Genomic DNA, 21,837 nt, shown 5'->3' on the forward strand with positions numbered 1-21,837 from the left:
AGAGAGAAACAATATTTTTTTTATACTTCCAGTCTGAGTCATCAAATTAAATGTAGGAATTTATTTGTAAAGATTTAGAAAAAAATATCTAGAATGAAAAATTAATAAGAAAGTAAGATAGTCGTGTTTGACCTGATTGACCCACACATAAAACTGTAAAATAAAATATTTATTTATTTTTTGTCAAGAAACTTTTTTTTTTTTTTAAAAACATCTAGAGTCTTTAAACTGAGGAAGTGATCGGCATTTTTGAATAACATGGAATAATTTTTTATTGTTTACCTCAATTTCAATAAAAACTAATCGAACTGATGGTAATTGATAAATAATAACGTAATGCGACAAAAACTAATTAAATATCACTACTCAATAGTTATATACATATAACTGTCTGTGTCACTAAGATTGAATAGAAAAACTTCCGCAAGCCATAAGTTTATTATATTCCATCTCCAGAAAAGAAATAAGCCAAAAAATAAAATTTGTTTTATAACAATCGATAAATACACTTTATCAGAGCATATATTTGCATTACGAAGCAAGTCAAAGATTGACTTTAACGGGAAATTATCCAATATTATAATAGTCATGTTATAAATTTAAACAAATAAAAAAGTTTTTTGTTTATTTTAATCTTCAGATATATGTAAATTGAACGTTTATTCTAAGAAAATGTTATGTACCAGATGGAAGTGTCACCTCGAGAGGAAGATGGAGGAATGAGTGAGAGTACACGTGTGTCGAAATTAGAAACGATCGGTAGTTTACCATCTCTATATTGCGTAATATTTCAAACGATCGAACGTGTTCTATCCTCTGCTAAGTATGATCTTATGAAGTATGCCGACAATGAGAGTAGAGAATGGTTGTTGAAATAATTTAATTATGTTAACAGTTCAATAAAGTATCGATATTGGTTCATTATCAGTAGTCACCTGTAGTGGCCGTGAGCAAAAACATGGCAATAAACTGCAACTAAGGTCAATTGGAACAATAGAACGAAGGATAAAATTAAAAAGATGCAGAAGATCATTCAATTGAATCAATCAATAGGTATTGTTAACTGTGAATTCCAATGGCATCTTAATTCAAGACTTCGTGACTAGGTAATAGTTAGATTGTCGAGCATTTTATATACATTACAAACATTGTTCTCTTATCACATGTTATCTTTTTCTTAGCATCATCTTTATTGTATCTTCACTGCTTCAATAAATGCAATGACTTATAACCTCCATCAGCACTCCGAGGTCATGGTCTTCACTTACTTTCTGGACTAAGCACTCATCTCTCTTCAATTATACACCTGTAAATTCATAAATTCGTCTTCCTGGATATGATACGAAAAAATTCTTTTTGAGGTAAATAAAAAATTTTCTGGATTCTTCCAAGAAAATTCAAACAACTCATTTCACTTTTTATTTCTCATTAAAACTATCTCTTCATTAAAATAATTACTAAAATGATAAGAAAAAAAAATCAAAGGAAAATTTCGTTAACACTTTCGTCTAATGATGTGGTTATTAAGTAAATAATTGACTAATTAATTGCATCATTTAATCGAAAAATGTATTCCATCTAATAATTAGCTTAAAATGCCTGATAAGATTATTAAAATTATAAAATTCTTTTATCAAAACTTAACTCTTACATAGAGTAAAAAAAAAATCAGAGTATTTACTATACGTAATAGTATGATATTAAAAATATTAATAAATGTAAATACTTTTTTTGCAAAAAAAAAGAAGAGCCAATTTCTTTTGACGTTGACGAAAGGGCGTTACGATTCATGAGTGTGCATGACGAAAATTTAATGATACCGTATAAAAGTATACCACACGATGTGTTTATTACATTAATATAACATGGATGCTATTGTTTCATATACAATTGAACCGAAGAAAGTACACGTCTATAGCAAAGTTTGTTGCATAGCTATATCCGCCCAATAAACTCTCACTGTAAAATAACCAGTAAATATTTTCCAGCCTCTTGTAGTAAACTAATACTGAGAGTGTGTGTTGTAATGCTTACGCTATTTTTACTCTGGTATGTGCAATATAAAGGATTTATACGTTTTAGATGATTATCAAGAATTTTCTTACTTCATTACGTAATTATCAGAGTATTAATCATCATAATGATTTTGATTTTTCTAAAAAGAAACAAAAAAAATAAGTGTACTTGACCAGCATCAAATTAACTAGAGTACTTGTTTTTTTCTTATTATTCCTTTATTGGTAGCATGGTAATGTATTTTATTGCATTATTTCTGATCTCGAGGGTACATTTACAACATCCTGCAAAGATGATAAACTTATTTTTCTGTCTTGCAATGCAAATGACACGATCACGACAATGAGAAAGGTACAATAGTGGTTCTTTATGTAATTCCCAGACTATTCTGGTGTCTGAGGAATAAATATATGTTGTCTTACTAGTAAGGAAATTGCGGAGAAAAGAAAGAGGAAATTGTTGAAATAGTGTCGAACATATAGAATCGAGAGTAACTTTATATCAGGTTTTATGACTGTCCGGTGAAAATAGTCAACTCGTAAAAGAAGCGGATGTTGTTAAGAATCAAGAGAGTGAGTTCTACACTAGTCTACTACATTTTTAAAACTCATATTAAAAATGATTCTGGATGGTAACTACTATATACAGTGGTCCAAGATGCTTAGCAGGGAAAGCTCACTCTGGTGATTACGCTAAGTAATTTATTTTATATTATAAAGCCAATCGTACTGATAGAATGTAATAAAAGGGTGGAAAAGTGAATGAGTTTTTTTATTGTTATTAGCAATGGTTAATAATTATATTTCTTCTTCTAAGTAGATCATTCGGCATAGAAAGAATGTACCGTATTTTTGTCGTCCTTAATAATTTTTTAAATACTCCTGAACTAACGAAGCACATCGGTATTTAATTGATCGAGGAAAGCAAAAAATGTTAATCAATTTTTCATTTACATAAAAATAATTATTTATGTTTAATTTACCTTGACAACTTTTAAAATCCACTAACATTTTCTAAAATTCGTATATTACATTCGGAAATACGTCATTTGAAATTGAAGTGTTTAAAAAAAGTTATAAATTAGAAACTAATTTTTACTTTTTATTTTCATTTAATTAATTACGCTTCTAACAGACTGGATTATTTCCGTAAAATTCTTATATACATATATAATTATAGTTTAACAAATAGCTTGGTTATTTCAATCAATTTACAGTAGGGAAATAAAATATTCAAATGGATTCAAGGTGTTTGACCTTAAAAATCCAACTCAATTATATTTATGGAAATCCTTGACCATTAATATTAAATATTTCATGAAAAAAAAACAATAAATCATCTTTATAAGTAATGAAATAGACTATAAGGCTACTCATTATTTATCACATCCATGTTAAAATAAATTTAATAAATATAGTTATGAAAAAAACAGATAAAACTAACAATAAATAAAGTTCATGGGACAGAATGAATACAATAATTGATAAGAAATCTTATAAACTCTTGTGGCTGAAAAAAGAAATATAAAATAATTTATATTAGTTTTAAATTGATCATAATTGTTCATATTCTCGTCAAGGAATTCTTCTCATAAATTGAATATTAGTTGAAATATAGTTATCACATCATAAGCTATATCACAGCCTTTGAAAAGAAGTGAAACATTCCTATTTAGATAAAGAAGTTATTTACCCTGAGACCGGCATGGTTTACCTAATCTGGAATTTTACATATCCATATCGAAGACCTATTATCTTATACAACTTATCGATCGAAGGTTTATACAAGTTCTCAATTGATGAGGAAGGTTACAGAGAGTTTAATACGTTCACACGGCAATCGAATGGCACTTGATTATATCAAAAGCATTGGCCGTTGGGTATGCGCGATTCAAGCCGATTCAAGTCGTGCAGGCATGTCCAAGGTGGTAGTGGCTTTCACAAGTACATGATATTATATTACATACCGCGTTTGACTTTCAAGGTGCTACATAAACGCATAATCGTGGCTCGCGTCTGGAGTTAATTCTTTTACTTCTACGCACCGAGAATGAATTAATAATTGTATTAGCACGAAAGAAAGCCAATGAGAATCATTGAAAAAAAATAAAAATCTCTTTAAACAAATAAAAAGTGTTAAATATGTGTCTAAAAGAGATTTATTATTACATTCAGAGTCGATTGCAGAGTACTTTGATCTGAATTGAACCTCACAGAATTACAAGAGTCACGACTTTAAATCGCTTCAAGACTGAAGATTCACAAATATTTATTGCTTCTATATGAGATCGTGCTCATCTGCTTGTACTTCAAAGAAAAGCGATAAAGAAGACTGACTGACTCTGTTTCGATATTTTTCTAATGTTGACAGTAAAAATTGTAATTCAATTCATTCTTTTTTTTTTTCACGTTGACGTATATCGGATCTTCTTGATTTATTGATAAAAATCTTCTCTTGGAGTACTTTGACTTTATGATTGTTATAAGTAGATTTTTCATTTCATTACAGACAACGACCAACTCTGTACCTGCGAATTACCTGAAATAAAATAAGAATGTAAAATTTATGTCATAAAATGTAAAATACATTAATGAAAATTTTTCGTAAAAATTTATGGTGGTCATTAATTAAATAGTAGAAGAAATATATTTTTCATATTTAAATGAAAGTGAAAGTAGGAAAGGGGTAAAATATGTGTTTCGTTAGAAAAAAATAAAACGTTTTCTAATAATTGCCTAGAGGATCCATAAAATCGTTCGGATTAACGGAAACAATGTTTTTCATGCGATTATGACTGCGGTAGATGAAATATAGCAAAATACTTTAATTGGGGAAACGATTATCTTCCTCTATTAAGCAGACTTTCTTATAATCCGTTAACAATCTGCTTTAGGCTGCGATCGTAATTTAAAGTGTGGCCCGTGGCTAATTTACCGCGTTACCTTTAATTATACATATATGTACGGTGGTCAGTTTACGCGAAAGAGAAAAATATTCGTTTTGCGTCTACAAATAAACTTCACATTTCTTTTGTGGTAAAATATCACTCTTAGTTACTTATTATGTTTGTACTTTTTGCATTTTTGATGGAAATTTAATTGCTTGTTCATATTTTTCATCACATTTTCAAGGTATGATTTGCATAATGTATAATTGATTATAACTCGTACTTACTTAATTATTGAATTAAAATTTTTCCGGAAGCGATTATTAATTCAAAATTACGTGAAAGTAGCCATGTAAGAATAATAAATAGTATTTTTATAAGTCACGGTCGAGACTTTCGCTATTTTAAGAACAAAGCACTTGAAGATTGATGTTCCAATGTCACATTTACAAGAATTTATTGTCAGAATGTAATTTTATCAATTAAATTTTTTGCATAAAGTTCACTGTACTCAATTTTGGTATAATTTTTTTTTATCGAGACAATAATCGTATTATGCATTATGCTTTTTTTTATTCGAAGATAAATATATAATAGCAGATGAACAATTAGATAAATTACCGGAAGAATAATCATTGACCCAAAAAAATGTTTAAGCTTAATCAACAGTTGACGACAAAAAAGAATTACTTGAATTCGACTTTCTATCTGTCTACTTAGTTTTATTCAACTTTCCATACCAACAGCGCTTCCTTTTTTTCATTGACCTTTACATATATAAGTAGGGATCTTTAAATAATAGTCTAAAAAAATAAAGACATTTTTTTAAGTAAATAATGAAGTTATTCTATTTTCTATTCTATATTATTGATAGAATAGAAAGAAAAAAAGTTTATGAAATAAATAAAGAAATTACCTTTTATTCATTAAAAATTACAATTCACGAAGAAATTACTATTCATGATTAGACTTATTGTCATCACATCAACACATTTCACTGATCTCAAAACTATAGTCCTTCCGTCTGATAGTGATTTTGGAGTTTAATTAAATAATCCTGTAAATAGAAAGTAAAAAAAAATGTTAATATTATTATTTACATAATTAAATTTCATTTTCAACTTGAAAAATAAGTTTGATAGATAAAAATTTTGTTATAATCTTTCATGCATAATTGAATGTACCGTAATGAACAACATTCTTACTCATATGAAGTTTCAAAAATATATTCATAATAAACTTTTTTTATGATCTTACATTACCTTTTTTAATTTTATACTTTTAATAATCACTAAAATCTTGCTCCTTTCCCTGCTTCAGGGCATTGCATTGTTCCATTAACTTTTTAAGCTCATCCAGCTTACAAAAGAACTTTGCATAAAAGGTGTTTTTCAGTGAGCACTAAATTTATAGTCCTCTCATGTACATATTTCTGTTATTTTTATTCTTACTGTGTAATTTTCATTTGTATTCCTATGTAATTCCACTAGCTCCATCATTAGTCAAGTAAACATAGAAAAATCTCCAGTTAGTGTATAAATAATTGTTAATTAAATTATTGTCAGCGATTGTCTCTTTCTCTCTCTCTATATATATATATGTATATTTATATTTCGTTTCTTCATAATTAAGTATTAAATTAAATGATATAAATACTTTCTATATCAGATATTTAATTAATTCTAGAGTCGGCACATGCTGCTTACTTTGATCTTATTGTATACAAATGACCAATAAAATTTACAAATGAATACTGTAATGAACAATCACTGATAAAATAAACAGTACAAAAAAAATAAATTAATCTTTTATTAGAAATTCAAACATTCATATTGAAACAATGGCGAATATGATTGTTGTTATCAAAATTTATGCCCGTTATTTTGACTTTTTATTATTGATACGTCCATGTTGATATTCTGTTATATCAAATGAGTTTATTTTGATGAATAAATTTCAATCTGCTCTATAGATGTCTCTAGCGTGATGTTTAGAATATTATCGATAAAATAAAAAATAAATGATAACTTATCATTAATTTTCTCAATAAAACTAAAGCCATCTAGGTGTAGAAATTTATATTACTTGATGACAAAATTGAAAGAGAGTGGGAGAAGTATGACGGTGACGGCCATATTATCAGTGAGGTGTCATTATTTGTTCAACGTGACGGGATTTTTGGGTGTGGATTTTACGGTATTCTGTTGCTTCAAGAACGATTATAAAAAGTGGATTATTGACTAATTATTGATGTATCATTCATGTACAATATCGGTTTTCATTAAAATAAAGTAAATACTTGGTAAGTTACAGCTATATTCAATTATTTTCATTACTCAGAAAAATGTGAACTATCTTCGGAGATTCATCAGAAAACTTTTGAATAAGAAATGTATGTAATAAGTTGGTAATTTTTCTTAAGAATTATAACATCAAGTTATTCTGTAATTATTTTATCTAAATGCATAAATTTTTTTTATTATATGTTCTTGTTTATTAAACTTTAAGAAATGATTAAGGTTATTTCACACTGTCAGCACTATATTAATATTATTTTAATATTAAAAAAGCCGCTTGACTAATGCAAAGTAATCACTTCTTTCGTAGATACTTTATTCTTTTATACAGTAAATAATGAATATCAATTATTGTAATCGTATGAATACATAAAATCGTATTTATTCTCAATATTTTCTAACAGGTTTTTAACCGGATAGTAATTAATTCTTCAAATTTTTTTCACTAGATATTTTAACTTATACTTTTTTTATCATAAAAAACGGCCAATTTTCTCATACTATTTTACTAACATCAAAGAGAAAACATTAGACAATGGATATAGAAATACATAAGTGACCTTAGCATGTATGTATTGAAAATAATTTGAGTAATTACAATTTGAAGTTGTGAAGTGCATATTGTCATGTTATTTAAAAAAGACTTACTGTCATCTTTTTGTGATTTTATTAAAATATTACTTGTTAGTTTTTTTAATGTTTAAAATCCTACTGTAAATTTATTTTTTATCTAATCACTAGTTTATATTTGTTGGTCATAAAACTATTTTAATATATTACATCATTTTTATTTAATAGCTAGAACAATCATTAATTATTAATAGGAAACAAATTAAAAGACATTGAAATTTTTTTATTTATTACCCTGAAAATGAAATCATAACTTAGTTAAATAATTCATTGTAATAACTTTTGATTAATAAACTCTCTAATACGATGAAATAAAGTTATACAAATGAAGTAATTAAAGAAATTATAAATCTAAATTAAAATTTATATAGTTCACGTGTCGTTAAACTCAAATCGAAATAATTTGTATAAAGTGATTAATCAGACTTATTTCTGGAAACAATTAATTCCACAACTGATAGTATTCTGTCAAAGTATCACAATATTAATTAATTTGAATGGAATAAAATATTATCAAAACTAGACATTAAATCTAGTAAAATAAAATATTTCATCCGTATATTTTATTTTTTTGTATCAAAATATCATTTATAATTTTGTTTTTTTTTTTCATTAATAATTTATTCCTTTCAACTTTATTTGTTTAGTTGAAAGTAAATTCAATAATTATTAATAAATTTGGTGCAGACATACTTGACACATTGATAATAACTTTAAAACAATGAAATATTGAGATTAATTGAACAGGTACATATTGTCTTTTTATAAACATTTTCTCACAGAATTTGTAATGAAAATATTTCTGCATTTCTATTTATATTTTACGTATTTGTTTAGTCTTTATTTTGTAGTTAAATTACATAATTAACTTTTCCAGAGTTCAATATGGGATTCTTAAATAAAAATTTAACAATTAAAACTCAAATTATTTTCCATGAAAAAGTAATATTTTTTCTGGGTATATCATTGAATACTTATAAGTCAAGAAAATCTATGTGTTCATCTTAAAATCATTATCATAAATATAGAACATAAAATTTCATGAGAAATTATTATATCAATTCTTATACGATAAAAAAATAAATAAATAAATGATTTTCAAGTGATCAAAAGGAAATGTTTGAAATAATTTTCGTATTTATTAAACGAAAATAGACAAAAATATATGTACTTTTGCATCTATATTTAGCCATAAAATAAAACAGACAGATGTTTGCTGAAGAAACACGAATTAAGATATTAAACTGTTTGGCTGTTTTCTTAACAATAAAATAATATTTGCAATTTATTTATCAATTAATTTTAATTTTAAATTTTATTACTTACTATCAGTGTACTGTCTCTGGTAATAATTACCATTTTTCACAGTCCGTTTTCAAAACTTCACTGTTTAATAATGACACTTATTCTTAGAGACACTATTATAATACAAATTATTTTAATTTGTTTCAGATTTTTATTTATTTTGACTGCGAAAATAAATAATCACAACGATGCCTAAGTCGGTAAGTTGGACTTTCTCTATAGTTATTCGTATCGTTATTTGTATACATACGTATAAAATAAACATCACTAGATTAACGAAACACGTATTTAATTAGCAAACTCAGTAATATTTAAATTATACTACACACTGAATAAATTGTATGTACCAAATATGCTAATATAATCGGTCATTTAAACGTTCTCTTTTATAAAATAAATGAATAATCATAACTTTCATTCATTACTCTGATCCTAATTTGTATTATATTCTTACTAACTATTCAATAAAAATTTTACATCAAAAACTTTTAGTATTTTCACTATTTATTAACTTAAAATCGCGTCAATTACTTCCTCTAATTTATCCTTTCATTTCCGGTTTTTATCTCTCTCTCGCTCGCTTTCTTTGGTTCTTTTTTATCGTTCATAATTAATTTTATCCAGTCTGAATCAATTATTCTCTAATGAATTGACACAAGTTTGATATAATTAATTCAATTAATTGGTATAATAAATATTTTTCTTCATTAATTTAACATTCTTAAAATTAAATTCGATTTTTATAAAGTGATTTTATTACAAACTCATTCAAGACAACTAATTCACACAATAACCGTTAAATGAATTAGTAATCAGTTAAGTAGTTTTTCGATGAAATGGGCATTAAAAATGCATCTAATTTAAGTATTTTTTAAATGTATCCGATATTAACAAATTTTTTTTTTCATTACTTTTATTTATTTATAATGATTAAATAGTTAATATAAATGTATAAGTTCATGAGAAATCGCGTTTCATAGAAAATATGTCATGGAATCAAATATTCTACGTGTTTATTTTACTTGACTATAGACAGAATTAACAATAAAAAATTTTTTTTCAATTACCTTTTTTTTTACATAAAATCAACGGAGAAAAAAATTATTCATGATTCATCAATTGTAACTACATATATGAATATAAAAGCTATAAGGTACAAAACCCAAATATAAATTTACAAATGATCACGCGATTTCCATGTCGCGTATCACTTAATTCTTAATTTACTATACGTAATTCCATTACGTGAATTTGAATAAAATCACCCGGTATATTAGCAGCACGTTAGTTGAGTACAACTTCGCGAACCGGCTTGTTCACGTGACTATGCATATTTTATCTTTCTTCTTTCCGTTGCTCTTTATGAAAAAAGAAGTGAAACAGCTGACCTGCTGCATTGCCCGGCACAGATCGTACAAATGAGTCAAGCGAAAGAACGATACGTTGGATTTATCGAGTAGAGTAGGGAATGAAAAAGAGGGGATCAACAGAAGGAGACGCCACTTGCACTTGCTCCTTTGGCCTATTGTGCGACCTGTATCCAACCGGCGTGTCGATCAGTTCATATTCGTTTCAGACAGTAGTTGTGGACGCTTGCTTCCATTAATTTAACGTACATCAGTCTGATAAGACCAGTTGAATGCTTGTGAATTCAAATATACCATCTTTTGAGTGAAATTCAATTGAAAATTAATTATTTGTTGATCAATTGAGAAAAATCTGTGACTTGTGTGTTACTTTCTCTGATAACTTTATCATTTCACTCCATTATTGTCGTTAATTCCAAATTCATTTAGTGTAAACAGCCATGGTTGCCAGCTCGAAGATGGTAAGGCTTCGTAACTGATACAGTCAATTTCATTTTAAATTTATTTGCCCTTATCAAGCTTTGACATATTTGTTTCAATAATACGGAGTTTATAAATTGAAAATAAAACTTATTCACACACACACACTACTACAGAAGCTATTTATATTAAATTGTTGAATAAAATATTGAGTCAATAAAAATTTAATATAATTTTAATTTTCCATGTAGAATAATTGATTTTACAAGCAACTTTTATGAAAAATTTAGACAGACATGATAATAAAATTTAAAAAAAAAAATCCGTTGTAGTCAAGGAAGCCCGTCATGCAAGCGGAGCATCATGTATTTACTAGGCGTTTCCTTAGCCTAATAAATGGAGATTAGCAAGCTATAAAAATAACAGTCGTCATTAACAATAACTGCCATTAAATGTAACATTAACTATAAAAAAGCAACAAAACTTTGATAGGAATGTGATTTATAATATAAATGATGGCATTATTATGCCTAAAAATGTTTGTAATATTAACCGTTGAGCTGATATAGCAAACTCTCATTCCTCAAGAATCCTACGTGTTTATATACCGGGTGGTCATTAAATCAATGACAACTATCAAAAGTAAAAAATGATTTTACAAATTTTTTGATGAGTTTTGAAAGTTATGATTCTTATATCATATAATATGATAATATTTTATCATAACAAAATTTAATATCGTTTATTTCCCTTACAGATGAACGTGAGGGTGACGACGATGGATGCCGAGTTGGAGTTTGCTATCCAGCAGGCAACAACTGGCAAGCAACTCTTCGACCAGGTGGTCAAAACGATTGGTTTACGTGAAGTTTGGTTTTTTGGACTCCAATATACTGATAGCAAAGGAGATTTAACATGGATCAAATTATACAAGAAGGTATGATTAATACAGTTTCAATATTTAAATTATCAAAATAAATGAAAATATTTGTTTTAATTCTAATTCTGTTTATGTGTTTTCTAAATTAAACATATCAAAACGATTGATTTTATAATGAATTTTTGGTACACTAACAATTTTGTATATTTTATATAAATTTGCTATATTCTATGTATCAAATTAACTAGAAATACCAGTAATACATAGAAAGTAAAGAAGCCAATAAGGCTATTAAAGTATTAATATATTAAATAACAACAAGTTTTGGTTTGTTGAGTTAAAAATAAACTCAATAAGAATTATTCTAACTAATACATTACATTAATAACGATTATAATGACAATCCATTTAAAAATAGCATAAACATAGAGATCTCTAAGGAGTCGATAAATTTAAAATAATTATTTTCTATAAATAATTCATTAAATAATATTTAATCTAATGAACTACATAATTGTTTAAGTTTTACAATTTTTAGTTTTAAAGATGTATAAAAGTATTTAATCTATTAATTTTGTACTTAATATGCAATGGAGATTCACATTCGAACAAGTTCTTTAATTGTCTTCAATTAATGCTAAAATTAGATATAATTATCATAGATAATTCGATTAAAATATGTGTATTTTATTTATTTTATTATTTAGATAGACATTAATATTCAATGTCTAATTATAATGTTTAAATTATCCAGTTTGTTAAAGTTCTATAGAGGACCATGTAATTATTGTTTTACAAAATAATTTTTATCAGTTATTAACTAGTGTGTTGAAATTATTGGTACAACTACGTTTTGAATTTTCTGCTATTTTTGTCATTGTAATTATTTAGTATCTCATCATTGATCATCACTTCTTTCGCTGTAAAAAAAAAGTTGATATAATATAATAACCCAAAGTTGTATTTTTCTATCAATTTTGATGAAGATTTTCATAGAAATTTATAAAGATAAGTGCTCAACTTTTCCTTCCAATAAATAATTTAATGATTTACACATCTTCGTAGCTAACAATAAAGTTTGAGTCACTTGTGTCATAGTAAAAAATAAATTCCCGGAGATATGGCTAATAACGTCATCATCATCGTCTGTGATACTTTCTACTTACGAGGTTAATCATATGTGTGCAAAAGCTTATCTTTTTGTCATACTAAAAATTTTATGTAAATTTTTACTAATGTTAGATTTTTTTAATCATTTTAATAAACATTTGAACCAAGAAAGATTATTAAATATATTCAATAAGCAATTATCTTTAGTGAATTTTTTAAATCACATTATTTTTCTTCGCACAAAAAAGTAAACAATATACAATAAGTATGACCTTGAACTTTATGATTTTTTATTATTAAATTCATTAATAGATTGTATAAATGCAAATATATCGTACGTCAAAGATAGTAAAGCCGTATAGTACTGTAGATAATTTTCCTTTCAATTGTGAATGAGTAAGCATTGTAATTTCGACCAAACATTAGTAATCATATAAAAAAATTGTCGAGTATTATTGGTGTATTATGTAGTAAAAATTATGCTATATTCATCTTCAGCAACTTTTTATCAAAGTTTTTTTCTCGTCACATATTCATTTAAATTTATTTGGTATTCATAGATTGAGCTTTTCTTCGACTTTTTGTCAAGCAAAAGAAAACTATATTCATATTTTTTTGGTATGAATACGATGTTTCATGCAGCCAGAAAATGGTATGAAAAAAGTGGTGAGAAAGAAAGTGCAAAGGAAAGTACGAAAGCTCAGAGGTTGTTCAGATTCAGACACTGATGACGACGAGTACGACGGTGACTTGGTAAGAGTTAATTTAGAATAGAGAAGATGATAAAGTGTAGTGCTCGTTTGTCCTTTCCCTCATTCTTGAAGAAAGCGTTCAAGGGTATAACGATGTCCATCGCTACATTACGTGTCTCGTTGGACTAGAGCTACATATACTTGAGAAGTCTCAAGTGGTCATTGAAAAAAATGTAAAGCTTGCATTTTTAATAGGTAAAACTATTCTATTGTTATTAAGTATTTTCAGTTTTTCTTAGACAAATCGAAATTTAAGTTTTCCTTATTGAATACTCTAAATAGTACACAATAAAACTATATAATACTATTAGCATACTGGTATTCGCTTACAATATCATACCTCTATGCAAAATTATACATTTACCGGTCATACACTATCTGTGTCACGTGCAAATATAATAACATTGATTCTTTTCAATGTGCAGGCTGTTAAATACTTCTTTCAAAAACTAGTCTATCTGGTTACTTTAGCTGGGATAGAAATAAAAAAAATGAGGGAATAAATACAAACTTCATCATATGATTACTGATATTTTCATTCTGTCATATAACTTATAATTATAATCCATCACTGATATAGGTTAGATGATTAGAATCTGGTGAACCTAAATGCAACCGATTCCTGATATCAAATGCACTTTACTAATTACAGTGAATGTAATACTCATGTAATTCATCTAGAATTTGCGATAATTATTATCGCATCAACAGCCTATCATTTGTGTAACACTTTTGATGAAGGTTACATAGAATATCTCTTTGATATATATATATATATATATATTTTGATACTCATCAATAAAATAAAGACAATCTTTAATAACTTAGCTATTATGCTTATCCACTCAAATTTCATTAATGGTGTTATCTTATCAAAAGACTTTCAATTTCAGAAAGAACTTCTAAGTTGGATTTTTTATTCCAAATGTTTGATTAAAATAGCATGGTAAAATACTAATGAAAATGATTACTCCAAGTCAATCAATAATATTTTTTATTAATATTAAGCAATAATAATTATTTTGCTTTTAATTTCAAAGTCTCTGTTGATTAATTATCATTAAAGTAAGATGGAAAAAATTTAAACTTTTAATAATTGACAAAAATCATCCAAAGTCATTATTCAATAGAAATTTAAGCTTTAAAATTTATAAAAACATGTGCACAACTGAACAAGCAACTGATTTGTATTGGAGATACATTAAGATAATTACCAGTTAGCATCTAGATTATTTTATCAGATTTAATATTTCATATTATCACAACAATTATTTATATTCTTACGATTTTATTTAATTATAAAATAAATGTACAAGTGGCCAAGTTCAAGTTTATAAATAATTGTCCAACATCTTGTTATATTCCTATCAAGGATTCCAACTGTTATAAAGGTATTGATGTTCGTTTGGAAGTAAGGCATCATTGAAATTCCTATAATGTGGTTGATCCAGATATTTGAAAAAATAAATGAATGAGTGCAGTTACTTTGTGTCTTCAAGGTGCTTATAACGTTATATACGATTACACAAAAACAGTTATAAGTTTACTTTAGTGTGCTACAGGTGTGCTCTTAAAGCTACGGACTATAGACTCTTACGCAACTTTTAGCAAAAAAAACTACAAGAACTTGTCATGTTGTACCTCTATACCATGCGAATCATTTTTGTATTATATTTTTTCATAATCTGTTCTCACACCAATTCTTTATGTACGTTACTTATGTCATCTTCTAGAATAATAAAACCTATGCTTTTTTTTTTATTATTCTTCTACGTCAGTTTCTTTTTTGTCAGTTATATTTTTAATCGATTTATCAATATGTTCTTTCAATTCTACAAATCACCTCTTAATAGTTGAATAAAATTTTAATATGACTTTAAATATCTTTGTTGTATTTGATTGAAAATAATAGTTGTTATTATTATTACTTACACAGCACTATAAACATGATGAGTGAAAAAATTGACAGTCATCTGAAGATTATTTGTTTAGTATAAAAAAATCATCAATTGATTGACTCAACACAATCTATATATAATAGTTAATTCCAGAGTATAAAATAGCTTCAAAAAATTTTATATAATTACCAACCGTCATTTTTTAATAAAAAAAAACATTTAAACAGTTTATTGTTATGATTCGTTAAAACCATTATTTATTACTCATTAAATATTAAATAGATAATAAATTTAATAGTTAATATAATAACAAATGTTTTCTAAAATTAATGTCAAAATTAATGAACAACAAATTATCTTTATTTATCCAATTTAGATCTGATGACAATGTTATTAATAAAAAAGTACTCGTTTATAATATCAGATAAATTTCAACTAAGTAATTTTGTTATCAATTAAGTTCATTCCATCCTTGAATTATAGTTGTTTATTTTTAAATCAGTATTCCAGATTATTGAATTTTTGAATGCTATTTTACATAACATAGAATACGGAAATAAGCTAAGTAATTATATGCTCAACAGAAAACATGTCGAGGACACATTTATGTCCTTGAACATAGTGACCTATAACTTTTAAAAAATTTTTATGGTCATATTACTGATGTATCGATTAGTTTCAATCAATTTTATGTGATTTCAAGTTTCTTAATTAATTAAATAAAATTTCATTTATAATGTAAACGTACTTATCGAATAGACTTAATAAAAAAATAATGAAAAATACATAAATCAAAGAACGTGAGTGACAATTAAGCTTATTATAAGTTTAAATTAATGATACAGTTAAGTGACAAGGATATCAGTTTCAAAACCATAAATTGCATGTCAGAGAGGAAGATTTTCTTGTACTCGTATCTATACTAATACTTGTGGATTCTTATCCAACGTCCTGTATTAATTATATGATTGTTGTTAGCCGAAAGGCAATTTAGTGTCCTTGATAGTTATAACATAAAATTAAAAATTAAATCTTTACATTTATTTCACAAAAATATTTAAATAACTAAAAAGTGTATTTTCATATTATATTTTATAATAATTTTTTAATAACACTATTAATTAATAAAAGTAACAATAAATCTTTTTAATAAATTTGATAACTAATACTAAAATGTTATTTGAAATAATAAACCATTTTTAACAGTATATTTTTTATATAAAAAAAATTTAATGTAAAAATGTTTTTTATCTTATAATCTTTTAATCGCATGCTAACTAAAATTTTAACATTGGAAGAGAGGACTTCCTTTTCTGTCTTGGGTAAGCTTTTACATCAATCACTTGGTATATTAAGGTATAATATATTTTAAATCATTCATTAACAATAAAAAATTATTTTCAGTGAACTTCGCATGTATGTTTGCAATTCTAAAATAATAATAATCATTTTTATTACAAGCATAAGAATAAATTTTATTTTTAAAAAAACTTATGCATTTGAATGCATGGAACTTTATTTATTTACTTTTTTCTTAAGACACAATTTTATTATTATTAATGAAAATAAGAAAAACAATAAGAGTCAATGAGTAACGAAATGTATGACAATTGACAAATTATTGCAGGTGTTCTCATTTGGCCGAAGAAATATCTGGCACGTAAGACTTTAATTATTGAATTATGTCAATGCGTGTCTTTCAGTATTGTTTTTTAATACATCCTGTGTATAAATCCCAATTTGTTTCTCACAATTGAGCACATATTTTCAATTACATTTAAACATTTTTTTATATTATTTGAATAAAATATATTAGCTGATATTTTTTATATAAGCCGAAAAACTCGTAGCACATTTGCACAAATGCAGTGTGATTATGCGTAAATAATCTTTAGAAAATATTATTATACTAATAAATAATTCATTGCAAAATTTATTCATTCATTTTTTTTTAAAGAATCATAAATTTAAATTTTTATGGAATAATAGTATTTTTTTTTTTCTTTCATTTTCAGATTATTATTTGTTTTTTTTTAATAAAGTTATAAATAACCAACAAAAGTGTTTATAAAAATGTAAAATAATTACATGAAAAAAAAAATTGGATTTTAAAAATTTACTATATTTTTCAAATAAAAAAATTAATATACATAAACAAATTAGCGAGGCATGATAGAGTAAAATAAATTTTTATTTTATATTTTTATAGATATGCTTTGCTTAATGTTTGATTGTATCAATTATCAACTATTACCATGATCACATATTGACTCTGGATTAACAGTGTTTGTTTAACAAGTAAACAATATTTTAATTTAAGGTCATTTATTTTTAATAAAAAATACTAAAAAGTATATTATTATTTTTTTTTTTATAAATGTCCAAGATATTATAATTATAACATGTTTATGATAAAGTTTATGTAAAATGTGTACATAATCCAGAGTTGAACAAAAAAATTATAATAATTAATAAATGATAATTTATTCTATTTTTAGATAGCTTTTATTTCATTTTAATGTAAATTACACTATTTTTGTTTGAAAATTAATTATTTTTAGAATATTTGCTTTGAAATGAAATTAATTATTTAAATTATTTAAAAATTTAATTTCAACAGTTAAATATGTGATTCATAATGAATTTTATTAAAATATGTTTTATAAGTTTAATTTATTTTATGCAATTATATAACTTAAAATTGATGAAGCATGAAAAATGAAATATAATATGAAATTCTTTCTATTTGTAATTGTTATTATTATTATTATTTTATTTCAGGTAATGAGCCAAGAAGTCAAAAAAGAGAACCCTTTGCAATTTAAATTTCGTGCCAAATTCTATCCTGAGGATGTGGCTGAAGAAATTATCCAGGACATTACTTTGCGGCTATTTTATCTTCAAGTGAGTATAATAGATAAGAAGTTTTTATTTTATAAAATATATTTAACTGCTTTGTAAGCTTTAAAATCCATTAATTTTATCAAAACTGATAATTTAGCAAACACGAAAATAAATATTTGGCATAGTAATCATTGAATCACTTTTAAAATATTACTTTAATGTACTAATATATATGTTATGTAAAATTATTTTATAATTTTTGTAGGTGAAGAATGCAATCCTCACTGATGAAATCTACTGTCCACCAGAAACATCCGTCCTTCTTGCATCCTATGCAGTTCAAGCAAGACACGGAGATTTCCAGAAAGGAACTCATATGCCCGGCTTTCTCGCTAATGATCGTTTACTACCACAACGAGTTATGGATCAACATAAAATGAGTAAGGAAGAATGGGAGAGTTCTATTACTACTTGGTGGCAAGAACATCGCGGAATGCTTCGTGAAGATGCTATGATGGAATATCTAAAAATTGCTCAGGTAATTAATTACTTTTTTTTACGACTTAATTGATAAAGTTATTATTACTATTGACTAATAACGTTATAATTTCGCTTTAAATAAAGAAAGTTTTCTTCTTGCTTCACAGGATTTAGAAATGTACGGTGTAAACTATTTCGAGATCCGTAATAAAAAGGGAACAGAGATCTGGTTGGGTGTAGATGCTTTAGGTTTAAATATCTATGAAAAGGATGACAAATTAACACCGAAAATTGGTTTTCCATGGTCAGAAATTAGAAATATTTCTTTCAATGAAAGAAAATTTATTATCAAACCTATTGACAAAAAAGCACCAGATTTTGTCTTTTTTGCACCTAGAGTTAAGATTAACAAGAGAATTCTGGCACTTTGCATGGGTAATCATGAGCTCTATATGCGTAGACGTAAACCTGACACTATTGACGTTCAACAAATGAAGGTAATTATTTTGTTAATTATAAATAACTTTTAAAACAATATTATTATCAGAAATTATTAAATTATAATTAATTCATATGAATATTTAGGCGCAAGCTCGTGATGAAAAGATTGCTAAACAGCAGCAACGTGAAAAACTTCAATTGGAAATTGCGGCAAGAGAACGTGCTGAAAAGAAACAGCAAGAATATGAAGAAAGGCTAAGGAGTATGGCTGAGGAAATGGATAGACGACAAGCTGAATTAACTGAAGCTCAAGAGATGATCAGACGTCTTGAAGAACAGTTGAGACAATTACAAGCGGCTAAAGAAGAATTAGAAGACCGTCAGAAGGAACTTACCGCTATGATGGAGAAACTTGAACGCTCTCATGAAATGGAAGCTGCTGAGCGAGCTAAATTGGAGCAAGAAATTCGAGCTAAACAGGAAGAAGTTACGCGTATTCAATCGGAAGTTGATGCAAAGGATGCTGAAGCTAGGAGATTACAAGAAGAAGTTGAAAATGCAAGGTAATTAAATAATTAAATTAATCTTGATTGATATTGATTTTTATAAATTGGTATTACAATAATATTTTATTTATTAACTAGACTACGACAAGCAGAGGCTGATAGAGCAATGCAAGCTAATACTACTCCTCATCACCATCATGTCCAAGAAAATGAAGATGGTGAAGAAGAAGGTGAAGATGAAGAATCTCGTGATGTAACTAAAGAATTAACAACTGATGAAAATATTATTGATCCTGTTGAAGAACGTCGTACACTTGCTGAAAGAAATGAGCGTCTACATGATCAACTTAAAGTATGCTGATGAATTTTCATTAAATATTTAATATTCACGGTGTAATAATTAATGACTAATTTTTTTCTTTGTTCTTTATTATAGGCATTGAAACAAGATCTTGCACAGTCACGAGATGAGACAAAAGAAACAGTAATGGATAAAATTCACCGAGAAAATGTACGTCAAGGTCGCGATAAATATAAAACATTGCGTGAAATTCGTAAAGGTAATACCAAACGTCGTGTTGATCAATTTGAAAACATGTAAATTATATTTTTTAAAATATACTTTGAAAATCCGACCACACTGAGGAAAAATATGGAATAATTTTTCCTGTCTCATTCCGTGCGTTTAGTTTATATAAAAATATGAAGAAATTAATTTACATCAACAAATATGAACGCAAGGAATAATCAGATTGCAATTCTATTTTAAGATTTTAATAAAAGATCTTAGAGTTCATACTTTGAATAATAAATGTATAAACATTACATACTTTAAACTATATATTGGTATTCAAGGCGCATTTCAAACATTTATCAAATATTTTATTTATTGATAAAAAGAATAATTATAGTAAAATTTTTATTTTTTTCTTAATTTTGAATGATGCATTGATAATTAAATATCTGAAATATAATCTTTTACACTTCCGTAGTATATTAAAAGCACAAAGAACGAAATGGTAATACATATCGAAAATGAAAAAAAAAAAATGAAAATTTTACTCTACTTCGTTCTTATCAAGCTTCAATAACTTTTCCCTTTTTCGTTAAAATTGCCCTGCTTTGAAATTTTTATAAACTCTTTTGAATCATCTTATTGATTTTAAATTTATTAGTTTTCTGTTTGTATCAATGTCATAATGTTTATTGCAAATCTCTTTGCATTAATTAATAAACGCGAAATGATTCTATTATTTTTTAATACTGTTATTCACTATTGATATCATCATTATTATTATTACTATTATATTACTTTTTTGCATAAATATTTATAGATTAATAATATGATAAAATGTTTAACCATAATTGCATGTTTCTTCCATTTTTGATTATTGTTAAATAATGTTGACGATATTTGCAATAGTTATTTTTGAATAAAAAATCACATATATGATGCTAACATTTTTCGAAGACAGCCCCGGAGGCATACTTCAATTTTTTAATATTCTGGAATCGCAATGAATAATTAAAATAATTAGTAATTTTACATTAAGCACACTGGTGGCCTTTCTAGTAAATACATATAATAATGTGACTTAAATTTTATATGGTTATTTTGTTAAAATGTTAATTCAGCAATTTTATATCCGCAATTTTTCGTCAATTCTCTTTCATTCTGCGGATTAATAAAAACTAATAATATCATACAATATAATGTAAGGGTGAGGGAGTGTGAAAGAAAGAAAGAAAGAAAGAAAGAAAGCGAGTGAAAGAAGAGTATAATTATTTAATTATTGTGAACAAAAAACAGCCTAATCGAATATATAGTAATATTCAAATATGCTCCTATAACACTCTGATTCGCATATGCCTATTTTGATGAAAATCTATATTGAATAACATAACATTAAATACAATAGATTTTCAACCTTCTGAAGCTGCCAATTTTTTAAAGATTCACTTGAATTATTAAATCATAATAGATATTAACTAAAAAAATTTTTG

At 26.1% G+C, this 21,837-nt stretch overlaps 1 protein-coding gene and 1 long non-coding RNA gene across 4 annotated transcripts; one reads left to right on the forward strand and one right to left on the reverse strand.

Annotated features, from left to right (window-relative positions):
- Positions 1-3,483: 3,483 nt before the first annotated feature.
- Positions 3,484-6,881, reverse strand: LOC118069199 (uncharacterized). 2 transcript variants are annotated; one of them, XR_004690590.1, is made up of 4 exons: positions 6,166-6,881; positions 5,820-5,960; positions 5,525-5,706; positions 3,484-4,543 (listed from the first exon to the last, which is right to left on the reverse strand). It is a non-coding gene; the product is annotated as an uncharacterized lncRNA (long non-coding RNA). The 2 variants fall into 2 exon arrangements; XR_004690589.1 differs by having other exon boundaries at positions 3,484-4,554.
- A 154-nt stretch (positions 6,882-7,035) lies between these two features.
- Moe (Moesin) lies at positions 7,036-21,433 on the forward strand. 2 transcript variants are annotated; one of them, XM_035087048.1, is made up of 9 exons: positions 7,036-7,205; positions 9,283-9,335; positions 11,680-11,859; positions 18,344-18,466; positions 18,672-18,944; positions 19,054-19,383; positions 19,472-19,890; positions 19,972-20,185; positions 20,270-21,433. In XM_035087048.1, exons 2-9 carry the CDS (start codon positions 9,324-9,326, stop codon positions 20,432-20,434), a joined length of 1,716 nt encoding a protein of 571 aa, XP_034942939.1. In that variant the 5' UTR covers positions 7,036-7,205; positions 9,283-9,323; the 3' UTR covers positions 20,435-21,433. The 2 variants fall into 2 exon arrangements, with proteins under 2 accessions (XP_034942939.1, XP_034942938.1); XM_035087047.1 differs by lacking the exons at positions 7,036-7,205; positions 9,283-9,335 and adding an exon at positions 10,642-10,963.
- Positions 21,434-21,837: the final 404 nt, after the last annotated feature.

Source organism: Chelonus insularis, unplaced genomic scaffold (genome assembly GCF_013357705.1).
Source record: "Chelonus insularis isolate UGA/USDA-ARS -01 unplaced genomic scaffold, ASM1335770v1 contig_406_pilon, whole genome shotgun sequence".
Lineage (NCBI taxonomy): Eukaryota > Metazoa > Arthropoda > Insecta > Hymenoptera > Braconidae > Chelonus > Chelonus insularis.

Excerpts from the sequence above, each read along its gene's own strand:
- Moe (XM_035087047.1), top strand. The coding sequence starts at position 10,943 with ATGGTTGCCAGCTCGAAGATG. Across the intron at positions 11,860-18,343 it reads GGATCAAATTATACAAGAAG|GTAATGAGCCAAGAAGTCAA; the intron begins GTATGATTAATA and ends ATTTTATTTCAG. Across the intron at positions 19,891-19,971 it reads GAAGAAGTTGAAAATGCAAG|ACTACGACAAGCAGAGGCTG; the intron begins GTAATTAAATAA and ends TTTATTAACTAG.